This window comes from Sebastes fasciatus, chromosome 17 (genome assembly GCF_043250625.1).
Source record: "Sebastes fasciatus isolate fSebFas1 chromosome 17, fSebFas1.pri, whole genome shotgun sequence".
NCBI classification, from domain to species: Eukaryota; Metazoa; Chordata; class Actinopteri; order Perciformes; family Sebastidae; genus Sebastes; species Sebastes fasciatus.
In genome coordinates, this window is record NC_133811.1 from 17984457 (window position 1) to 18003532 (window position 19076).

Below are 19076 nucleotides of genomic sequence, written 5' to 3' on the forward strand. Positions count from 1 at the left end.
GGAAATCTGACAGTGACAATGAGAAATATCTTGATGATATCACCTAACTCTGTTGTCCTTCAGCAGTCTTACTTTTGGGGAAATGCTGCAGCAAAGCCATTATGAATGTTGATACTTTACTCTCTCATGTTGTTACTCTGTTTGCACAGAAAAGTAAATCATCCTGGTTTGCATTGCCTGACCAGATGGCACAATGTGATCGTGTTAGTCAAATTTTAAATCAGGTTGTTCACTTTAACACCAAACTTCGTCATGCAACACAGAACTTTTCCAGTGGTCAAGTTAAGATTTGACAGACGAGGAATGACGAGTCATATGTGCGGGAATTGTAACGGACAATAACAGCATATTGGTTTGGATAAAGAACCGTATTAACATCTGGGCTTGTGGTACTGTAAAATAGCTAATAAAATTATTCAACAGTTAAAAATTGTACAGAAGATTGGTAACGCAAGAAATTGTAAGCTACGAGTCCAACGAAAAAGAAGCTTTAGACTGGAGTAACATCACATGGTTGCTATGACGAATTGTCGATTTGTCTCCAAACGAGCTGACCTTTTTTTTCGTAAAGGTTAATTGGAGGGCCCTAATTCAGACAGGTAGCTTGCTCAATTTGTCAATTTGTGCGAGACGTTTACAAATTTGTAGGTAGAAAGGTAAGATTGTTAATATTATCGATTATAATCGACTTTAAAAAAGAACGTATCCAAAGCATAAAAATCTAAAATAAAAGTTTTTCTTATAGTTATACATTATGCGGTAGTAGCTAGCCTTTTTTTTTTTTTTTTAATCGTTAAACGCATTAAAAATTCCTAAAATGTGATGCTATGCTAACAAAAACCCATCTGACCTATCAATTCCACTTCCTCCACTGCCAAAATGGTGCTTCAATTTAATTGGCTAGAAAAAGTAGCATGATATGACGTCACACAAGAAAGACCCGCCCATTTAGCTCATTTTCTCGACAGTTCATTGGTTAGCCTCAGACTTGTACCACGTGACGGCCAGTGGGGGTCGCCATGGCCACGCCCCCTCCAGGACCTAGCTATACATAAAAAACATAAAAAAGTCCAATTAAAGTGAGATATTACATGAAATACATAAACATAAACATGCAATGCATCACCTGGAGACTGGGGGGATAATTACTGAGTCGTGGTGAAAGAATAAAAAAGTTATTTTAGTTTTTAAGCTAAGAAGCCTCCCATTGGTCAGTTCAGGGCTGTATGCAAATGAGGTGAGCTACGTCAGATCCTGAACTTGGGCGCCATTTTTTCCTCAATAGGAGGAAGAAAGGGACAAAAGCTGAGCGTAAAATAACTCACCTCTGGAGGCGGTTCAGCAGACATTATCTGTCTTATTTCACCATATAGTTCATACAAGGCGGTGTGTGTGGACAGAGGATGCTGCTCGGGTGAGTTTGTGGAGGTGGTAACAGACGCAGCTCACCGACACACACACAGACAGTGGAGGGCCGGTGGAAGTGGATAACCGTTGGCCCAACCGTTGGAGACACAGCGACGACTAACGACGATCTACACCGAAGATTAACCGAGGTAAACATGCGCGAGGAGGCTGAGGGCATCGGCGTGGCCGGTGTTATGACCGGCTTAGTGTTGTCAGCGTGCAGCCAAGGAGCTGTTTTAATGAGTCCAGTGTGGACAGCAGCATAACACTCAGCAGGATTAGCATGGATGGCTGTAGTTTGTGGATGATCTACTGATACAATCACTAAAATAAGTTTGTTTTTATTACCGATCAGTAAAGCTCTGCAATCATAGATTCTTTATATAGAGACCTACAGTGTGAAATAGTGAAATCAGCTGTTGCACTGTAAGTTATTTTGCATTATCACAATGCATAGGCAGACATAATATCCATGTACAGTCATGCTGTGATTTTTCATTCTTTCATATTTTTAGCAAAGTATCTTTATGCTGCAGTTTTTACTACTTCATTCCTACTACAATCATTCCATCTTTTATGCATGTTTTCTTAAGTTACCAGTATGACTTTATTATAAAATGGCACATCATAAAAACTTTATTTCTACATGATGGGCTTGTTGAAATTTCTGCATGCTTGTTAGTATACATACTGCACATATTAACTAATTGCATTCAGTCTGCTGTGTGAAATAGTGAAATCAGCTGTTGCACTGTGAGTTATTTGCATTATGCTTATGCAGACATAATATCCATTTACAAGTCATACTGTGATTTTTCATTCTTTCATATTTATTGCAAAGTATGTCTTTATGCTGCATTTAGTATTTTACTACATGCATGTTTTCTTATGTTAGCAGTATGACTTTATAAAAATGGCACCATAATAACTTTATTTCTACATGATGGGCTTGCTTGTTAGTATACATACTGCGCATATTTATATATAAATCAGCTGTTGCACTGTAAGTTATTTTGCATTATGCTTATGGAGACGTAATAATCCATGTACATTTATGCTGTGATTTTCATATTTTTTGTAAAGTATCCAGGGATGATATCTTTATGCTGCAGTTAGTATTTTTACTACTTCATTCTTACTACAGTATGTTAATCATTCCATTTTACATGTTTTTGTTATGTTAGCAGTATGACTTTATAACCAAGAAGCTCTTTTAATGACTCCAGTGTGACTCCAGCATAACACTCAGCCAGTGTTAGTTAGCATGGATGGGGATGGCAGGGCTGTAGTGTTTGTGGGGTGATCTACTGTTAAATCAAACACTAAAATAACTTTGTTTTATTACCGATCAGTAATTGCCTGCAATCATGTAATGTTCACATAGAGACCCACATTGTGAAATAGGGAAATCAGCTGTTGCACTCTAAGTTATTTTGCATGATCACAATGCTTATGCAGGCATGTACAGTCATGCTGTGATTTTCATTCTTTCATATTAAATCTTACTACAATCATTCTATCTTTTATGCATGGTTTCTTATGTTAGCAGTATGACCTTTTTAAAATGGCACACCATAATAACTTTATTTCTCATACTTACATGATGAAATTTCTGCTTGCTTGTTAGTATACATACTGCACATATTAATATATTTCTTCCCCCAGTATGTGCCATTTCCAGTCTGCTGTTCTTCATTTATTACTGTTTCAGTTCAAACTGATCCTTTTACTCAAATAGTGATGTACTGTTAAATCAAACACTTTGAACTCAGCTAAAATAAGTTTGTTTTACTACAGATCAGTAATGGCCTGCAATCATGTGATGCTCATATAGAGACCCACAGTGTGAAATAGTGAAATCAGCTGTTGCACTGTAAGTTATTTGCATTATCACAATGCTTATGCAGACATAATACCCATGTACAAGTCATGCTGTTATTTTCACTCTTTCATATTTTTTAGCAAAGTATGGTCAAGTCCAGGGATGATATCTTTATGCTGCAGTTAGTATTTTACTACTTCATTCTTACTACAATCATTCCATCTTTTATGCATGTTTTCTTATGTTAGCAGTATGACTTTATTGTTGGCTTGTTTAAATTTATCCTTGCTTGTTAGTATACATACTGCACATATTTAACTGACCCCCAGCTAATTGCATTGGTTGTGTTTGCCTTTGCCATTCTTCCCAGTATGTGCCATTTCCTGTCTGTGCTGTTCTTCATTTATTACTGTTTCAGTTCAAACTGGAGCTGCAGTAAAAATCATTTTACTCAAATAGTGGTTACTTTCTAGGCCTTGTGACTGTGATTTATAAGTACATAGAATAAAAGATTTAGTTTTGTTGATATTAGAATAAGTATTTTGTGTTAATGCTCCATAACATTAAAGCTTTTTTTCTTCCACAAGGCTTGTGAGGAACGATGTATCAATATCCAGTTGGAAATATTGAGAAGATCCGAAAAGCCCGCAAGGCGGTGAAAAACATCCTAGGTGAGATCGGCCTGGAAGACTGCCAAAACCTGTTGAAGGTATGTTTCATCTTGGACAACAATTGAAGATGCCTTTTTAAGATTTGGGTCTGATCTAAATTTTAATTAACACTTCATATAAGATAGCTTGGATTAAAATATATATTTTTTTGCTTTTTATAATAGCTCAAAAAACACAAAAAAAATTGTTGATTTATGTATATCATCAGTGTTTCTGTCCAAAAGTTTCAGCATTTTATGTTTTTACGTGTTAGTTACATTAATACTCATCAAAAGCAAGACAAAGCTTTCCAAAGTAGTCAAACTGGGCAGAACAATTACAAGCTGCAAACAGACCCCACTGTCCTCTCACCATGGCAAAGTCCAACACTTAAGTGGCAAAATCTGAGATAACCACAGCCGTACCTTAAATCACCACTTTCAGCTACTACCCCTCAGGGCAAAGGTACAGAATCCCCTGAGCAAATAAAAACATATATAAAAAAATGTCTAAAAAAATCTAAATACATTATGTAAGGACAGACACTTTCTGAAGCTAGCCTGATACCTCAGCACACAGCACTTTATATCTATTTATTTAACCTAGATTCAGTCCTGGTACCTGTTGCTCCTTTTTAATGTGGCTTCTATTAACGTAATGTGTTTTTATGTGAATGTGTTTTAATGTGATCCGTCTGGATGTGATATGTTGTTGTAATGCACTCTTTTAATAGAAGTTTTTGCACATGCGGACCAAAGACACATTTCTGCATTTTGTACACGAAAAGCAGACAATAAGTATTTTCTATTCTATTCTAAAGGTGATAACATCAGTGACGTTTCAACACTATAATATGTGCAGCCTCACCATTTAAAAAATTATATCATTCAGTTTATGGGGACATTTTTTTTATTTAAGTTGAGGTATAAACCTTTTTTCACAGCCATCTTAAAACATATTCAAATCAGATTTGATGATGGTGGTCACATTCAAAGAGCACCATTCAGAGGGTTTTTGGTCTTTGGTTGTTATGGCAACAAGTTGGGGTTGGGCGATATGATGTCATGTGGTATTGGGCTAATGTGGATAATGTTGCAAATCAACGAGCACCACGGCTTTATGGCAACGTTGGATTTATAGGATTTATTTTCCGGATTGCAGAGATTTTATACTTTGACTTTTACACTTTAGGCTTGAGGCAGGATTAAAACTCAAATCTTGAAGGATGACACACTCCATAAACATGTGTCAACTATTTCTCAATCACACTGCATCTATAAGCACACAGGTTTTACACAGAGGTGAAAATTAATGACGTGCTATGTTGAGGCACTGGTGCTTTATTTCTTTTCTTTTTTTTTACATTTTGTGTGATTTTATTCTTTTTACGTTTCAGAGGGAAGCACTTTACTTTTCACTCCACCATATTCATGTGACCGCTTTAGTTGCTAGTAACTTTTCAGATTAAAATTGTATACGTATAACATGGCAGTGTATTAGGTACATTCACCTAAATTTAACGGTCTAATGAAATTAATTCTACCTTCGTGAAGATTTTGTTGAAGCTGTTTTAAAGAGGTGTTGATTAGGGTTGCAAACTAACAATTATTTTCATTATCGATTATTTTCTCGATTAACACATTAGTTGTTTGGTCTATAAAATGATGAAAAATGTCAATCGGTGTTTCCCAAAGCCCAAGATGACGTCCTCAAATATCTTGTTTTGTCCACAACTCAAAGATGTTCAGTTTCCTGTCATAGAGGAGGAAAGAAACCAGAACATATTCACATTTAAGAAGCTGGAATCATAGCGGAATCAATGGTTGGCGATCAATTTAATAGTTGAGAACAAATCAATAAATCATTGCAGCTCTAGCGTTGATTAAACTTAAAGGTCCTTTTGGATGCTGTAGTTTGTGGTGCTGCATTACACAGAGAGGTGCTTTTAATTTGTTCTCTACCCTCATTGATATAAATGGGGTGGACAAAATATTAGAAACGTCTCTCAGCATAATGCAATACACTGCAGCACATAATGTCGCCTCCAGAATGACCATACAATTGAATCAACACCTCTAAAAACGTATTTAATGGATATGTTTTACATTGTGGCACTGTTACTAAGCGATACTTAAAGTGGCAGTTGACAAGTTTTTTGCTTTAACTTATTAAGTAAATGTTGATTGCACAATGTATTGGCTATAGAATAGTGACACCTTCAGCATTAAGATTGGTTCCCTATGGGCATCTGGGTTAGCTCAGTTGGTAGAGCGGGTGCCTATGTATCAAGGCTTGGTCCTAACCGCGGCGGTCCGGGTTCGAATCCGGCCTGTGGCCCTTTCCGCATCCACTCTCTCTCTCCCCTTTTCCAAGACTCTATCCACTGTCCTCTCAATAAAAATGGAAAATGTCCCCAAAAAATAACTTAAAAAAAAAAAAAAAAGATTGGTTCCCTTTAAACCTCGCTTCCACGATTCACAGGCCCTTTTCACAGCAGCCATTTCGACACGTCATTGCAAGGTAAACACCGGTGTAATTAAGAACACTAATTAAGGCCCAGGGTCCTGATATTGTGCGTGCTGGCTCGCTGGAATGGCTGCGACACTAAATAGAATGGAACCATAATTAATTTGATGAATTACGCCTGTGTGCTTGTGTCGTGATGACACAGCAAAATGGCTGCTGTGAAAAAAGCCTATTCTGTCTGCCACCGGGTACAATCTCCCGGGAAAACGAGGGCTCTATTTACAGCACAAAGGAAGTGAGTCAACCACTGAGCAACCGAAACAGATGGACCCTTCAGATAGCGGCAGTAGCAACTCAAATTGAGCCAGCGCAAACCTCAGCGCCGGGGGTCACAGTGGGCTAACCTGGCAGCAACAGAAAATGTGCTTATGCAGCAGGCAGTCGGGGCGGTCCGGGGTCAGAGCTGCAAACGCTCTCCTCCCGGCAAAGTACTCTCCTAACGGTGAGGAGTGAGGCGCTAGCTAATTATTGTTTCATTCGATATCGATTCATAACATTTTGAAGCAGCGGTGGCAATAATAATAACAACAATAATAATCATAGCACTGAGATCTGGGTTTCTAGTTCAAATTGGGATTCTTACGGAAAGTTGTCTGTTGCCACATTAACATGTGTTTGTTTGTGTGTTGTTTACTGTGCAGGATCTCAATGAAAAGTCTGAGAAAAACTCGGATGAAGAAGAGGTCTTTCAGGAAACTGAGTGGGTCGATATCACAGACGGATACAATGTCAGACGACGGAAAAAGGTGAATATAACACGTTTGGATGATCATTTGCTAGTTTGATTATTTGTTAAATAACTTAAACTGTTACTGACCTGTTAGTTAACACATACCTGTCTTGTTAATAACAATGTCCTATTAAAGAAGAGAGTATTCATTCCATATTATTAAGGATGTGTAGCTTGGTATGAATGTTATATACTTAGTACGCACTGTGTGCAAATTTTAACTGTCGGTTTTCTTTCTATTCAGTGGCCCTATCGGTCTCGAGCTCTGTGCTGTACCATGTGCAAGTACTCTTCGCAAAACATCTACAACTTCAGGAACCACGTCTCTCGCTGCCATGGATATGTGCAGACCTACTGTAAGCTGGTACCCTGCTCGAAGTGCGTCTACATCGGACACCCCAAGTTTCTCAAGAAGCACATGCTGTTCTTCCACGCCACCTATATACAACCGCAGAGGGACGAGCCCCTGCCCTCCCATCGTGGAAACGAGCGCTATCAGTGTCGGAAATGTGGATTTCCAGCCTCCTCTATCTTTTCGATGAAGAAGCACATCATTCTCAAGCACCTGACCACTTTGGCAGAACAGTATATCGGTTACAGATTACTCCCCCAAGGGACTACGTCTATAAAGTACTACTGCTGCAAGGTGTGCAAGGTGAACACTGGAAACCTAGACCAAATGTTGCATCACATGCTGGTTGAGCCGTCGCACTATTCAGTCAGCACGCAAGTGCAGGGTATGATTTATGAGAACAAGAACTTCATCATTAAAGCAACACCCAATGGGAATGGCATGTTTGTCACATTCCCGAGCATTGCTCCGAAACCACAGCAACCTCAAATGTTCAACAGTAAGTCCTTGGTTTTACCAAGTAACGGCCAACCTGCTGGGACTGTGGTGCAATTACAGCAGTTACAGCAGTTACAGCAGTTACAGCAGTTACAAGGAACTACAAACAGTACTACTCTGATCTGTGCCCCAGGAACCAACCAGGCTTTTCTGCCGCCTCAAGCGTCGGCGCTAGTGCAGCTAGCTAGCGCTGAAGCTAAAGGTTTGCTCCAGCCTGGCGCCACGATATCCCTCCGAGGTGCTTTGCCCCAAGGATCAGGATCTATGGTCCATCTTCCCACAATGTCTAAAGTGTCTCTGAAACCGGCACCTGTGGCTCTCGCTCCTGCTCCCGCTCATCCACAACACACTCCACATTCGCAGCAAATCTTTCTCCCATCAGGACTGCAGGCCCACATGGCAGCTGGAACCAGAGCTGTGTCTAAGCCCGCTGTGGATACACAAAAGGCACCAAACAAACAAATCACCCTACAAGGCACCATGCTGACTTCACAGTCCCTGCTGAGCCACCTTATCCCGACTGGCAACAAGATGAATGGCATGCCCACGTACACTTTTGCTCCGCTGCAAGTAGCAATGCCCGGCTCTCAGAGCACAAGTACCCCTCTCAAGGCTGTCGAGCAAACGAGGAACTCCACGCCACAAACTAAGAAATGGGTTACCTGCCCGCTCTGCAATGAACTTTTCCCTTCCAGTGTCTTCGACGTGCACACAGAGGTCGCTCACCAGATGGTATCCAACACATCCAAGTCAGAAAGTGTGGCGGCACGAGCAGCTTTCTTGAAGAAAATGCCCGACAAAACTGTCAAATGTCTAACGTGCAAAATTCTGCTATCAGAAAAAAGCGTCTTCCAACACCTGCTGCACGGCCTGAATTGTTTGTACTGCTCGGCCTTGTTCTTTTCAATCAGACAGCTCGTTGAGCATATAAAGCAGCACAATCCCACAAGCAAGACATACTGTGATTTTCTGAGGCAGAAGTACAGGGTCTACTCTAAAGGCGTTGGAGGAATCCTGTTCCCTTACTTTGATGTCCACACCACCGCACCAAAAGAGGTCCTGGGAGACACCGAGGTCAATCTCGCCCTGGTCACAAGTTCCCTCGACCTGATCTTCTTTAAGTTGCAGCCCACCACCAGCCAGCCAGAAATCTGCACGGCACCTACGAAAATCAACAGTGCTTACTGTCCGTTCTGTGACGAAAAGTTTCAGAATGAAACCAAACACCTTCAGCACCTGAGGCAAAAACACTTGGTAGCACCCACCATTCATGCCATCCTCAAGACCGAGGCTTTCAAGTGCATATACTGCAATGGCGTGTACACAGGAAAGGTCACCCAGCAGGCGGTGATGCTCCACATTCAGCGATGCCGGTGTTCACCGAAACCACCACAGCCACCCAAAATCACGGTAGCACCACCGCAGCTACCGAAACCACCTCAGCAGCTCAGTCAGCCACTCTACTTCCTCCAGATGCCACAAGGACTGACTATGAGAAAACCTATAGCTCCAGCTCGTGTGATTCCAGCTGCGCCCACCGCACAGCGTCCAGAGACCGAGGCAGAGATGCAGTCCAAGAAGAGGCTGGAGACCGCGTGGAGGGAGGTCATGGAGGCCAACAAACGAGAGCGAGAACAAAAGGCGATCATCCGCAAGAAGCGAGAGCAGGAAAAGTTGCTTCCCCCGCCAGAGCCCGTGGTTCAGATCGATCCCACAGTGAAGCTGGTGCTGGAGCCCACCCCGGTGGAGCGCCGCTGCGGCGAGGAGCGCAAAGACTTCATATCCAAGTACTTCAACCTGAACCCCTATGCGACCAAAACCGAGACCGATGAGCTGTGCAGGAGGCTGACCTTCACCAAAGCGGAGTTGGCGGCCCACTTCAGCAAGAAGCGCAGCAAATGCATGAAGAGTCTGAAGAGGAACACGGCCGCCATTTTCCTCGGCTTCAACATGACAGAACTGAGCAAAATCAAGCACAATCTCATAATCCCCGAACAGCAGCCTGTCGACACCGCAGAGCAGCCACCCAGTGATTCAACAGAGCAGCCGCCCGCCCATACCGCAGAGCAGCCGCCCGCCGATACCGCAGAGCAGCCGCTCGCCAATACCACAGAGCAGCCGCTCGCCGATACCACAAAGCAGCCACCCGCCGATACCACAGAGCAGCAGGTTGCCGATACCACAGAGCGGCCGCACGCTGATTCAACAGAGCAGCCTCTTGTCGATACCACAAAGCAGCCGACCGCTGATTCAACAGAGCAGATGGAAAACAGTGAGGATGGACCAGAACCGATGGATGAAAGTGGAAATGAGAAAGTTGCGGACGGGGAACAGGTGGAGCAGATGGAATAAGTTATGAAATGTGTGAAAATGGAACAAATGCTGACGCCCCGAATTAAAATGATGGCCTTTTGTGTTGACAGTCACTAGAGAAGTTCATCATGCAGTGCATACAATGTATTACCTAACATACAAGTGACCTGTAAGTGAGGGCCGTCTCCTAATGCAGGCCACATTAATAGTGCTTTGTTTGACCTCAGTATGTTGTCAGTGGTCCATATAAGATAATGAAGATACAGATGTGTTGTATGTGAGATATAATGGTGTCAGACTGTTGAGCTGCAACAGTATTTAGCTGGATACAATTTCTCATTCAACAATGGCTACTGACTTCGACTCAAGCACTGATTGGCTCCTGGTAGCTGCTTTTTTTTTGCACCCTTTATTTAAGCCCATTTGTAATTGTGATTCCTCTATCATAGCTTGTCTGTTAATATCAAGTTAACTTAAGTACATACTTATACATAGACTTGGTTTATCATTATATTATGCTTTTCCTTTTATAACTTTTGTTTTTTTACATATATGGACCTGTGTGTGTCATGTGCATAGCTTGTTTTGTTTTGTCTTTCAGATTGATCCCTCCTCTACTTTTAAAACAGATTAAGGGGGACATATTTCTTGCTCACCAACTCCTGCAGAAGGTGAATGTTCATCTTGCAGTTTTGAAGCCAAATTCTTAAGAATGTATGAACATTTGAGTTGTCAGTTTGCTGAATTCTCAGTTAAGGAACTCTTGGTTTATTATTATTACACATCGCTGACCATGTTGCTTGCATGAGCCTTTGTTTTATTGTCAGATGAAATTATGATTTGTGCCATTGTGACGTTTGCATAGACTTGTGGAAATTTACCTAGAGATTCAACAACATAATATAAACCAAGTTGGGTGTTCAAACATATATCTTCTGTTCTCCTGACAGCTGTTTTTTTTGTACTACACTTGTATTTTCTATAATTCCTAGAAGATCGAAAACGTTGGGAGAGGTACAATTTATCATTCTGTCCAAGGCCACTGTGTTGTAACAAATAAAGTGGTTTCCTTTTCTGTAAATGATTCATTCATTTTTAATTTTTATTTCGTAATAAAAACCTATCATTTTAAATCAAGCTGTGTTAAAGCACCCTAAGGTATGTTTTTTTTCATGTGTAACTGAATGACCTGGAAAATCATTCAAAACTTAAGGCCGGTTTTATTCCTTTATCAGCAGGAATAGAACATATGGGTTAAAGTCAGAACTAGAAAGGAGCACTCGGGAGTGCAGATCTCCCTCATTTGTGTCTGCAGCGACCACTGCTGTAACGTTTGATAGAAGGAATAAAACACACAACAGGCTAACACCTCATCTAGACTGCAAGTGTGTCAGACGCGTTTTTCACGCACATCTCACACAACAGATACACTCTCATTGTAATCTATGCAGATGTGTGCTCCAGCTGTCTGCAGGCGCATGTCTCAGATCTTTCTCACGGGCGTAACCGCGACTTGAAGCATTTATTTAGGTTTCAAGTCTGTTTTTCAACAATACACATGTAAACGTGAGGTTGATGCCCAATAAAAAGGCACAGAATAACTGTTTTCTGGCTGCAGAGCGGCAGCAATGCAGTGAGCAGTGTGTGTAGTTACGTTAGCTGTTAGCCAAACACTTTCTAAAACAATAAAACCGAGCAAACTGCATTTCCCCACCGTCTCTCACTAGTGGCCCTACCAGCCGGGGGCCGGTTAAGAGTAGTGAGTGAGGAGTCCGCAGGTTATCAATGGCACTATCAAACAGCCAATAAAAGGTGTTTTGAAAGTGAGTCACTGCAACCACAAGAGGTCCTTGAGCATGCCGCCTTAAATGAGCACCCAAAATATCATGCCGTTTGATGCAGCAGTATGCGAGATTATCTGTGGACAGACACAGAGATGCACACACACACATACGTGCTCACACACACACAAACGATCTCATTATCTCCTGGCAGAGATAATAAATGCTGACGAGTAGTCTTGAGGGTGTTTCATCAATGTTTAATATTTCCCTGAGAAATACCAAAATAAAACAATTTTCTGCCTCTCATGTACATTTTAGTCTTCCATTGAGCTGGTACTTAAATAAAATACATTAATTGTTTGATAGCAGCTCAAAATAAAAGATATTGTACATGTGTCGGGCACAGCCAAACGTCTCATTATTATATGCATGCACTACCAACTTCTGGCCACAGGTGGTGCCGATTCGATTTCATAAAGGAGTCTTTCAGTTTTGACCTTAGAAACAGCTGTTTGACAAACACTTAACCCAAGGTCCAGTTACTAGCTTTTTCCAGGGTCTGTTAACTGAATCTCATAGCCTTCATTCTCATTACATATTACATTATCATAATTTAGTACCATTATGCTATTATTACTTGCATGATAAAGGTAATGATGAAGGCTGTGAAATGCAGTTGAAAGATCCAGGAACTGCTACTAAGTGATTTAATTAACTTAAAGATCCCATATTGTTCATTTTCAGGTTCATATTTTATTTTCTGTTTCTACTAGAACATGTTTAAATGCTGTAATGTTAAAAAAAAAACAATATTCTTTTCCTCATGCTGTCTGCCTGAATATGTCTGTATTTCCTGTCAGCTGATGTCATTAATGGTGCCTTCAAATGGGGTCGTGTTTACCATGTTCATGAGAAGAGTCCATATGAACGCCCCCCTCTTGTGGTATTCACGACCTCGTAAGTGGAAAGTTTCTGAAAGCTCCGAGTTCACGAGTTGTCGTGTTTGTTGACGTTGTCAGAAATGGCAGACGCCATGGAAGTTCATTTTTCAGTACATAATAAGTAAATACATTTTAATTTTAGTCATATATTGTTTTTCTTCGTAATAATATAATATGTCTGAGGAAAATGTTGATTTTCCCAACGGCCTCATCTTTTTCCTCTGTCATGCCTTTGCATTTACTGCATTATGTTACCTGCTTGCTAGCTTGCTAAATTGTTAGTCTCTGTGGTTTCTAGATGCCGACAGTAACGTTAATATTGCCGTTGCTTAGCAGCGGTGTTCTCACAACTTAACCACTTGAACGCCACGCATATTGTGTACACGACTTCCCATGTTGTAAACACAAGCTCACGTGTTTCATTTGAAAGCACCATCACATACACTGCAACAGGAAATAACACACTTAGGATGTTTATGTTTAAAACTGTAAAGTGTCTATATATTGTGGATTTGTGACATCACAAACGGACAGAAATCCTGACAGCTTGTTTAAAAGGCACCGGTTCTGAATACGGGCTGTGTGCATTTCTCCATAAATTGAGAGTTTTGATACTTTCACAGTATTTATATAATTTAGTACTTAAACCTGCTTTATAATATAAATGCCATTAAATCTCACGTTTGACAATATGGGAACTTTAACGTGGTGACGTGACATTGTTTTTGTCAGCTGATGTTTCCAAAATCAAGATTGTGAACTTTCGATCTCTACTTCATGACTGCTTTGATTTGATCAAAGACTGCGATGGAACCGCTGTAGTTGTTGGTTTGAATGGCCTCCAGCTTCTTCAGGTACTCCACTGGGAGTCCATTCTGCTCTGCACCTAGACACACCACCTTATATGAAACACACAGAAAGAGAGAGAGAGAGAGAGACATTCAAATTAATGTGTTAATTTAGTCACAAAACATTAGACTATGTAAATTGGTCATTTATTACATAGTATGGGTTTTATAGCTTAAAGGTCCCATATTATAAAAAAGTGAGATTTTCATGTTTTTTTTATTATAAAGCCGGCTTAAGTCCTATATAAATACCGTGAAAGTATCGAAACACTCAATCCACAGGGAAATACACACAACCCGTATTCAGAAACTCTGCATTTGAAACAAGCTGTCAGGATTTCTGCCCATTCATGATGTCACGAATATACAACATTTAGACCCTTGAAACAATTTTAAACGTAAACATTCTAAATGTGTCCCAGTTTATTCCTGGTTGCAGTGTATATGAATGTCATCAGCTGACAGGAAGTACACATGGACCCAAGCTGTTGCCTAACAACGCAATTCTGTTGCAATTCCGTCAAGATCCGCTAAAACGGAGCGTTTCAGACAGAGGGTAAATACAGGCATATTCTGGCTGACAGTATGAGGAAAATAAAGTTTTTTTTTAACATTACGGCATGTAAACATGTTCTAGTAGAAACACAACATACAAGTATGAACCTGAAAATGAGCATGATATGGGACCTTTAAAACAAGTGTCTTTGGACCAGTGTTTGTGTTTACATGCACACACCTCTTTGTACTGAGGAGAGGGAGGGCAGGCGTGGAAATTGTTCATCTGATAAGTCCTGCAGAGTACGAGTCCTTTGTCAGTCTCCACTGAAACCTCCCGTGGAGAGTATATTCCCGAACTCACTCCTTCCTGTCTGAGAACACAAAAAGAAGAAGAAGCACTCTACGTTTAGTTAACGTGACAAACATTAACTGACAAACAAGCTGTGTTTGGTTTTGCACGTCTCACTTGTCAAGGCTCGGGAGGTTTTCATTGCTCAAAGTCCAGATTACCCCCCACACTTCTGCCCCTGGACAGGCCTCAATGGTGGCCGCTCCACCATGCCAAGTGCTGTTCACATGTTTGTCCCACAGGCCAAAGTTCAATTTATAGTCCTGCACACACACACACAAACAAACAAACAAACAAACAAACAAACAGGGGGTGGTGATGTGGGTAGGAAGTAAAGGACAAAAGGCTGTGAACAGTGATGGGCCATTTTGTTGTTATCACAGCATGGCCAGCCACAGCACACACTCTAGCCCTGTTGTTACAGCTGGTGCTAAAGCTAGGAATCATTTAGGTAGGCTATGAGGCAATAACCTAATGTACGCTGGTTGTGCCCTCATTAACGGACCAGCTATATGAGATGTCAACCAACTAAAATGACGAATATAATCTGTGGCAATGTAACTACAATTAGCTATAAAGTAACCGGGCTTTAGTCCAACAACAAGTGGTTACAACTAGCTAGCTAAAATAAAAATTCTAATGCTAAATCGTTCCCCTCTGCCGTTTAACTTCCCCTCAGTGACACCATGGTAACGTTACATTCACGGACATTAAAGGTCCCATATCGTGCTCATTTTCAGGTTCGTACTTGTATTTTGTGTTTCTACTAGAACATGTTTACATGCTGTAATGTTCAAAAAACACATTATTTTCCTCATACTGTCTGCCTGAATATACCTGTATTTACCCTCCGTCTGAAATGCTCCGTTTTAGTGCATTTCAATGGAATTGCAACGGAATTCCGTTGTTGTAGTTTGGGTCCATGTTTACTTCCTGTCAGCTGATGTCATTCACATACACTGCAACAGGAAATAAACTTGGACACATTTAGAATGTTAACGATTAAAACCGAGAAATGCTCTAAATATTGTGTATTTGTGACATCACAAATGGACGAAAATCCTAATGGCTTCAAACGCACAATTTCTGAATACGGACTGTACGTGTTTCTCTGTATATTGAGCGTTTTGATAGTTCACCAGTATTTATAAAGCACTTAAACCTGCTTTATAATATAAAAGACTTGAAAATCTCTCTCTTTACAATATGGGACCTTTAAGATAATGCGAGTAACTGAAATTACTGCAGTATATAAAGTGAACGACTGTCTTGCAAGCGTTCATAACATCGGGCAAAGTAAACTATTTAATACAACAAATGTTTTTTAATAACTTTTCATAATTGCTGTACAGAGTCAATGATACACACTAAAGTAGCTCATCACCACTTGTGTGGTGTCTGGTAATTCCCACATGACGTGAACTAGTTAGCGGTTTAATTTCCCCTCAGTGACACCATGGTAACGTTACATTCACGGACATTAAGATAATGCGATTAACTGAAATTACTAGAATATATAAGGTGAACGGCTGTCTTGTTCCAACATGCAAGCCTTCATAACATCGGGCAAAGCAGACTATTTAACACAACAAATGTTTTTTTCAATAATAACTTTTCATAATTTCTGTATCAATGATACACACTAAAGTAGCTCGTCACCATTTGTGTGTCTGGTAATTCCCACATGACCTGAACTGGTCACCTTTAGCCGTTTAACGTCCCCTCAGTGACACCATGGTAACGTTACATTCACGGACATTACGATAATGCCAGTAACGTTATACTGAAATTATTGAAATATAAGGGGAACGACTGTCTTTGTCCCAACATGCATGCGTTTATAACATCGGGCAGAGTAGGTGTGGACTATTTAACACAACAATTGTTTTTTAATAACTTTCCCTAATTGCTGTATCAATGATACACACTAAAGTAGCTCGTCACCACTTGGGTGGTGTCTGGCAATTCCCACATGACCTGAACTGTTTACCTGTAGTCGGCCGGTGGTGCTGAACATCGCAGAGGGGTTCAACAGCTGGAGTCTTTCCTTCAACAAGTTGCTTCCAAAAGCGAAATACATAAAGCGATTGTTGGCCATAACAGACATCTCTTGATATCCGTGAGGTTTCCGCCGGCTGGTCGACACGGAAGAGCACAGCTAGGGAGCTAAAACTTGATATTTATCAAGGTTATGTCTTCCTCAGAGACTGACAGACAGGTACAGCAACATTCAGATGATCTGATTCCAGGTGAACAACCTGCAGACCTGCAGACCTCAGGCTGCAGCAGCAAGCTACACTATCAATAGTATTATACAAGTATTAGTAACGGTACACTTCCGAGTTACGCCCCCTGCTCCAAGTGTATGGAGGACCACACGAGTCACGTAAATAGTAATAAAGCATTTCATTTTTTAATAACAAATTTTACAATAAAAATAATGGACTAAATTACAACGTAATTAATTATTTGACATTTTAATGGGTAATAAGAATTATAAAAAATAATTTACATTTTCATAGTTATTTATTTCTCTTTTTAAACTGCATTTTCAAATATAATTTTAAATTCCATTATTTATTTACGAATTCATTAACATATTTGTAAAATAATGTACTTATTGACTATTGGTGCCTTCGTGACTTAAAGGTCCCATATAATACTAATTTTCAGGTTCATACTTGTATTTTGTGTTTCTACTAGAACATGTTTACATGCTGTAATGTCAAAAAACAACTTTATTTTCCTCTATCTGTCTGTCTGAATATACCTGTATTCACCCTCTGTCTGAAAGGCTCCGTTTTAGTGCATTTCAACGGAATTGCGTTTCTAAGCAACAGCTTGGGTCCATGTGTAATTCCTGTCAGCTGATGTCATTCACATACACTGCAACAGGAAATAAACTGAGACACATTTAGAATGTTTACATTTAAAACAGTAATGGTCTAAATATTGTATATTTCTGACATCACAAATAGACAGAAATCCTAACGGCTTGTTTCAAACGCACAATTTCTGAAAACGAGTTGTTTGTATTTCTCTGTATATTGAGCATTTCGATACTTTCACAGTATTTATATAGCACTTAAACCTACTTTATAATATAAAAGATATGAAAATCTTACTTTTTACAATATGGGACCTTTAATCACTTGAATGCCACGGATATCGTGTACACAACTTCCCACCTCATAAACACAGTAAACACAAACCCATTTGAAGGCACCGTGTTTTATGGTGTTTTTGTAAATCCCCTTTTTAATTTGACCTATTTATTGATGGATTAATATTTCATTTCTAAATTATTTTTACAATTCTTCTTTTTATTGCCTATTAAAATGGCAAATCATGAATTACATTATAATTTAGTCAATTTATACATAGGTTAATAAATACATTGTAAAGAAATTTACCAATACCTTTTTAATGGTACAATTAGTTATTAATCAATTAAATGCTTTATTCATATTTCAGACTCTTGTGGTCCTCCATAAACTTAAAGCAGGGGGCGTAACTCACACTTCGAGTTACGCCCCCTGCAGGCTGCAGATTGATACCATTATTACTAGTGGTATCACTATTGATACTATATCCTGGTGCTGATGCCTGATGTCTGAATGTGTGGGCGTTGTTCACCTGGAACGAGATTCTCTGAATGTTGCTTTACCAGCCTGTCTGAAGTTTGACAAAAACAAGTCAATTGATTTTTTGACAGTTACCTCTGTGGAATCGTGTGCTTAATATGTCAGAATACAGGGTCAATAAGAAGGTTTTTCTTTAAAGTAAATCACATAATGCTCCATGGGCGACAGGACTTCACGCTATTTTTGAGGAAGCTGAATTACAATTTACAGTATGTATGGTAATAATCTATCATGTAGCATGAACACAATTAGAAGTTACTTTCTAGATTTGAAGAAAAATGGTCGAACGATATGTTAAAACCAAAATTACAAACTAATATTCGAGTCAAACAATTATGGCAATGAATTTTATGTTATAGCAAACTTATCGGGGTCAAAGGTCTGTAGTTTCAGTTAACAGGAATCGTTGTTTAGTAAGATTTGATTCTATACAATTTACAAAAACAGATTTTTACCAAACTGTGCCAGTTTCACGACTCATAGAAACTAACTACAGCTGCAGTTTAATGGAATGAGTACTGTTAAGCTAGTCCTGGATGTAATTTTGACCTTTATATACCATGTTTCAAATACAGACATTTGTAAATCATTGTTCAGCTTGTGTCACTGGAAATAATAAGTATCTTTTAATTATTAAAACTACATATGCATTATCAAGTAGATCGTTTCAGTTTATGTTGAATTTCTTTCTAATTAGCACTTGGGGAACACTCT

The 19076-nt window shown here is 39.8% G+C and overlaps 2 protein-coding genes across 3 annotated transcripts; one reads left to right on the forward strand and one right to left on the reverse strand.

The window, feature by feature from the left end:
• The first annotated feature begins 1257 nt into the window (after positions 1–1257).
• adnp2b (ADNP homeobox 2b) lies at positions 1258–11379 on the forward strand. Of its 2 annotated transcripts, none has more exons than XM_074613124.1 (4): positions 1258–1556; positions 3817–3938; positions 7047–7151; positions 7380–11379. In XM_074613124.1, exons 2-4 carry the CDS (start codon positions 3831–3833, stop codon positions 10335–10337), a joined length of 3171 nt encoding a protein of 1056 aa, XP_074469225.1. In that variant the 5' UTR covers positions 1258–1556; positions 3817–3830; the 3' UTR covers positions 10338–11379. The 2 variants fall into 2 exon arrangements, with proteins under 2 accessions (XP_074469225.1, XP_074469226.1); XM_074613125.1 differs by having other exon boundaries at positions 1258–1414.
• Positions 11380–12323: 944 nt separating this feature from the next.
• ggcta (gamma-glutamylcyclotransferase a) lies at positions 12324–16986 on the reverse strand. Its single transcript, XM_074613202.1, has 4 exons — positions 16709–16986; positions 14836–14981; positions 14608–14740; positions 12324–13922 (listed from the first exon to the last, which is right to left on the reverse strand). Exons 1-4 carry the CDS (start codon positions 16823–16825, stop codon positions 13794–13796), a joined length of 525 nt encoding a protein of 174 aa, XP_074469303.1. The 5' UTR covers positions 16826–16986; the 3' UTR covers positions 12324–13793.
• Positions 16987–19076: the final 2090 nt, after the last annotated feature.

Excerpts from the sequence above, each read along its gene's own strand:
- ggcta (XM_074613202.1), bottom strand. The coding sequence starts at position 16,825 with ATGTCTGTTATGGCCAACAATCGCTTTATGTATTTCGCTTTTGGAAGC. Across the intron at positions 14,741-14,835 it reads AACCTCCCGAGCCTTGACAA|ACAGGAAGGAGTGAGTTCGG; the intron begins GTGAGACGTGCA and ends TTGTGTTCTCAG. Across the intron at positions 13,923-14,607 it reads CCTCTCCTCAGTACAAAGAG|GTGGTGTGTCTAGGTGCAGA; the intron begins GTGTGTGCATGT and ends GTTTCATATAAG.
- adnp2b (XM_074613124.1), top strand. The coding sequence starts at position 3,831 with ATGTATCAATATCCAGTTGGAAATATTGAGAAGATCCGAAAAGCCCGC. Across the intron at positions 3,939-7,046 it reads ACTGCCAAAACCTGTTGAAG|GATCTCAATGAAAAGTCTGA; the intron begins GTATGTTTCATC and ends TTTACTGTGCAG. Across the intron at positions 7,152-7,379 it reads ATGTCAGACGACGGAAAAAG|TGGCCCTATCGGTCTCGAGC; the intron begins GTGAATATAACA and ends CTTTCTATTCAG.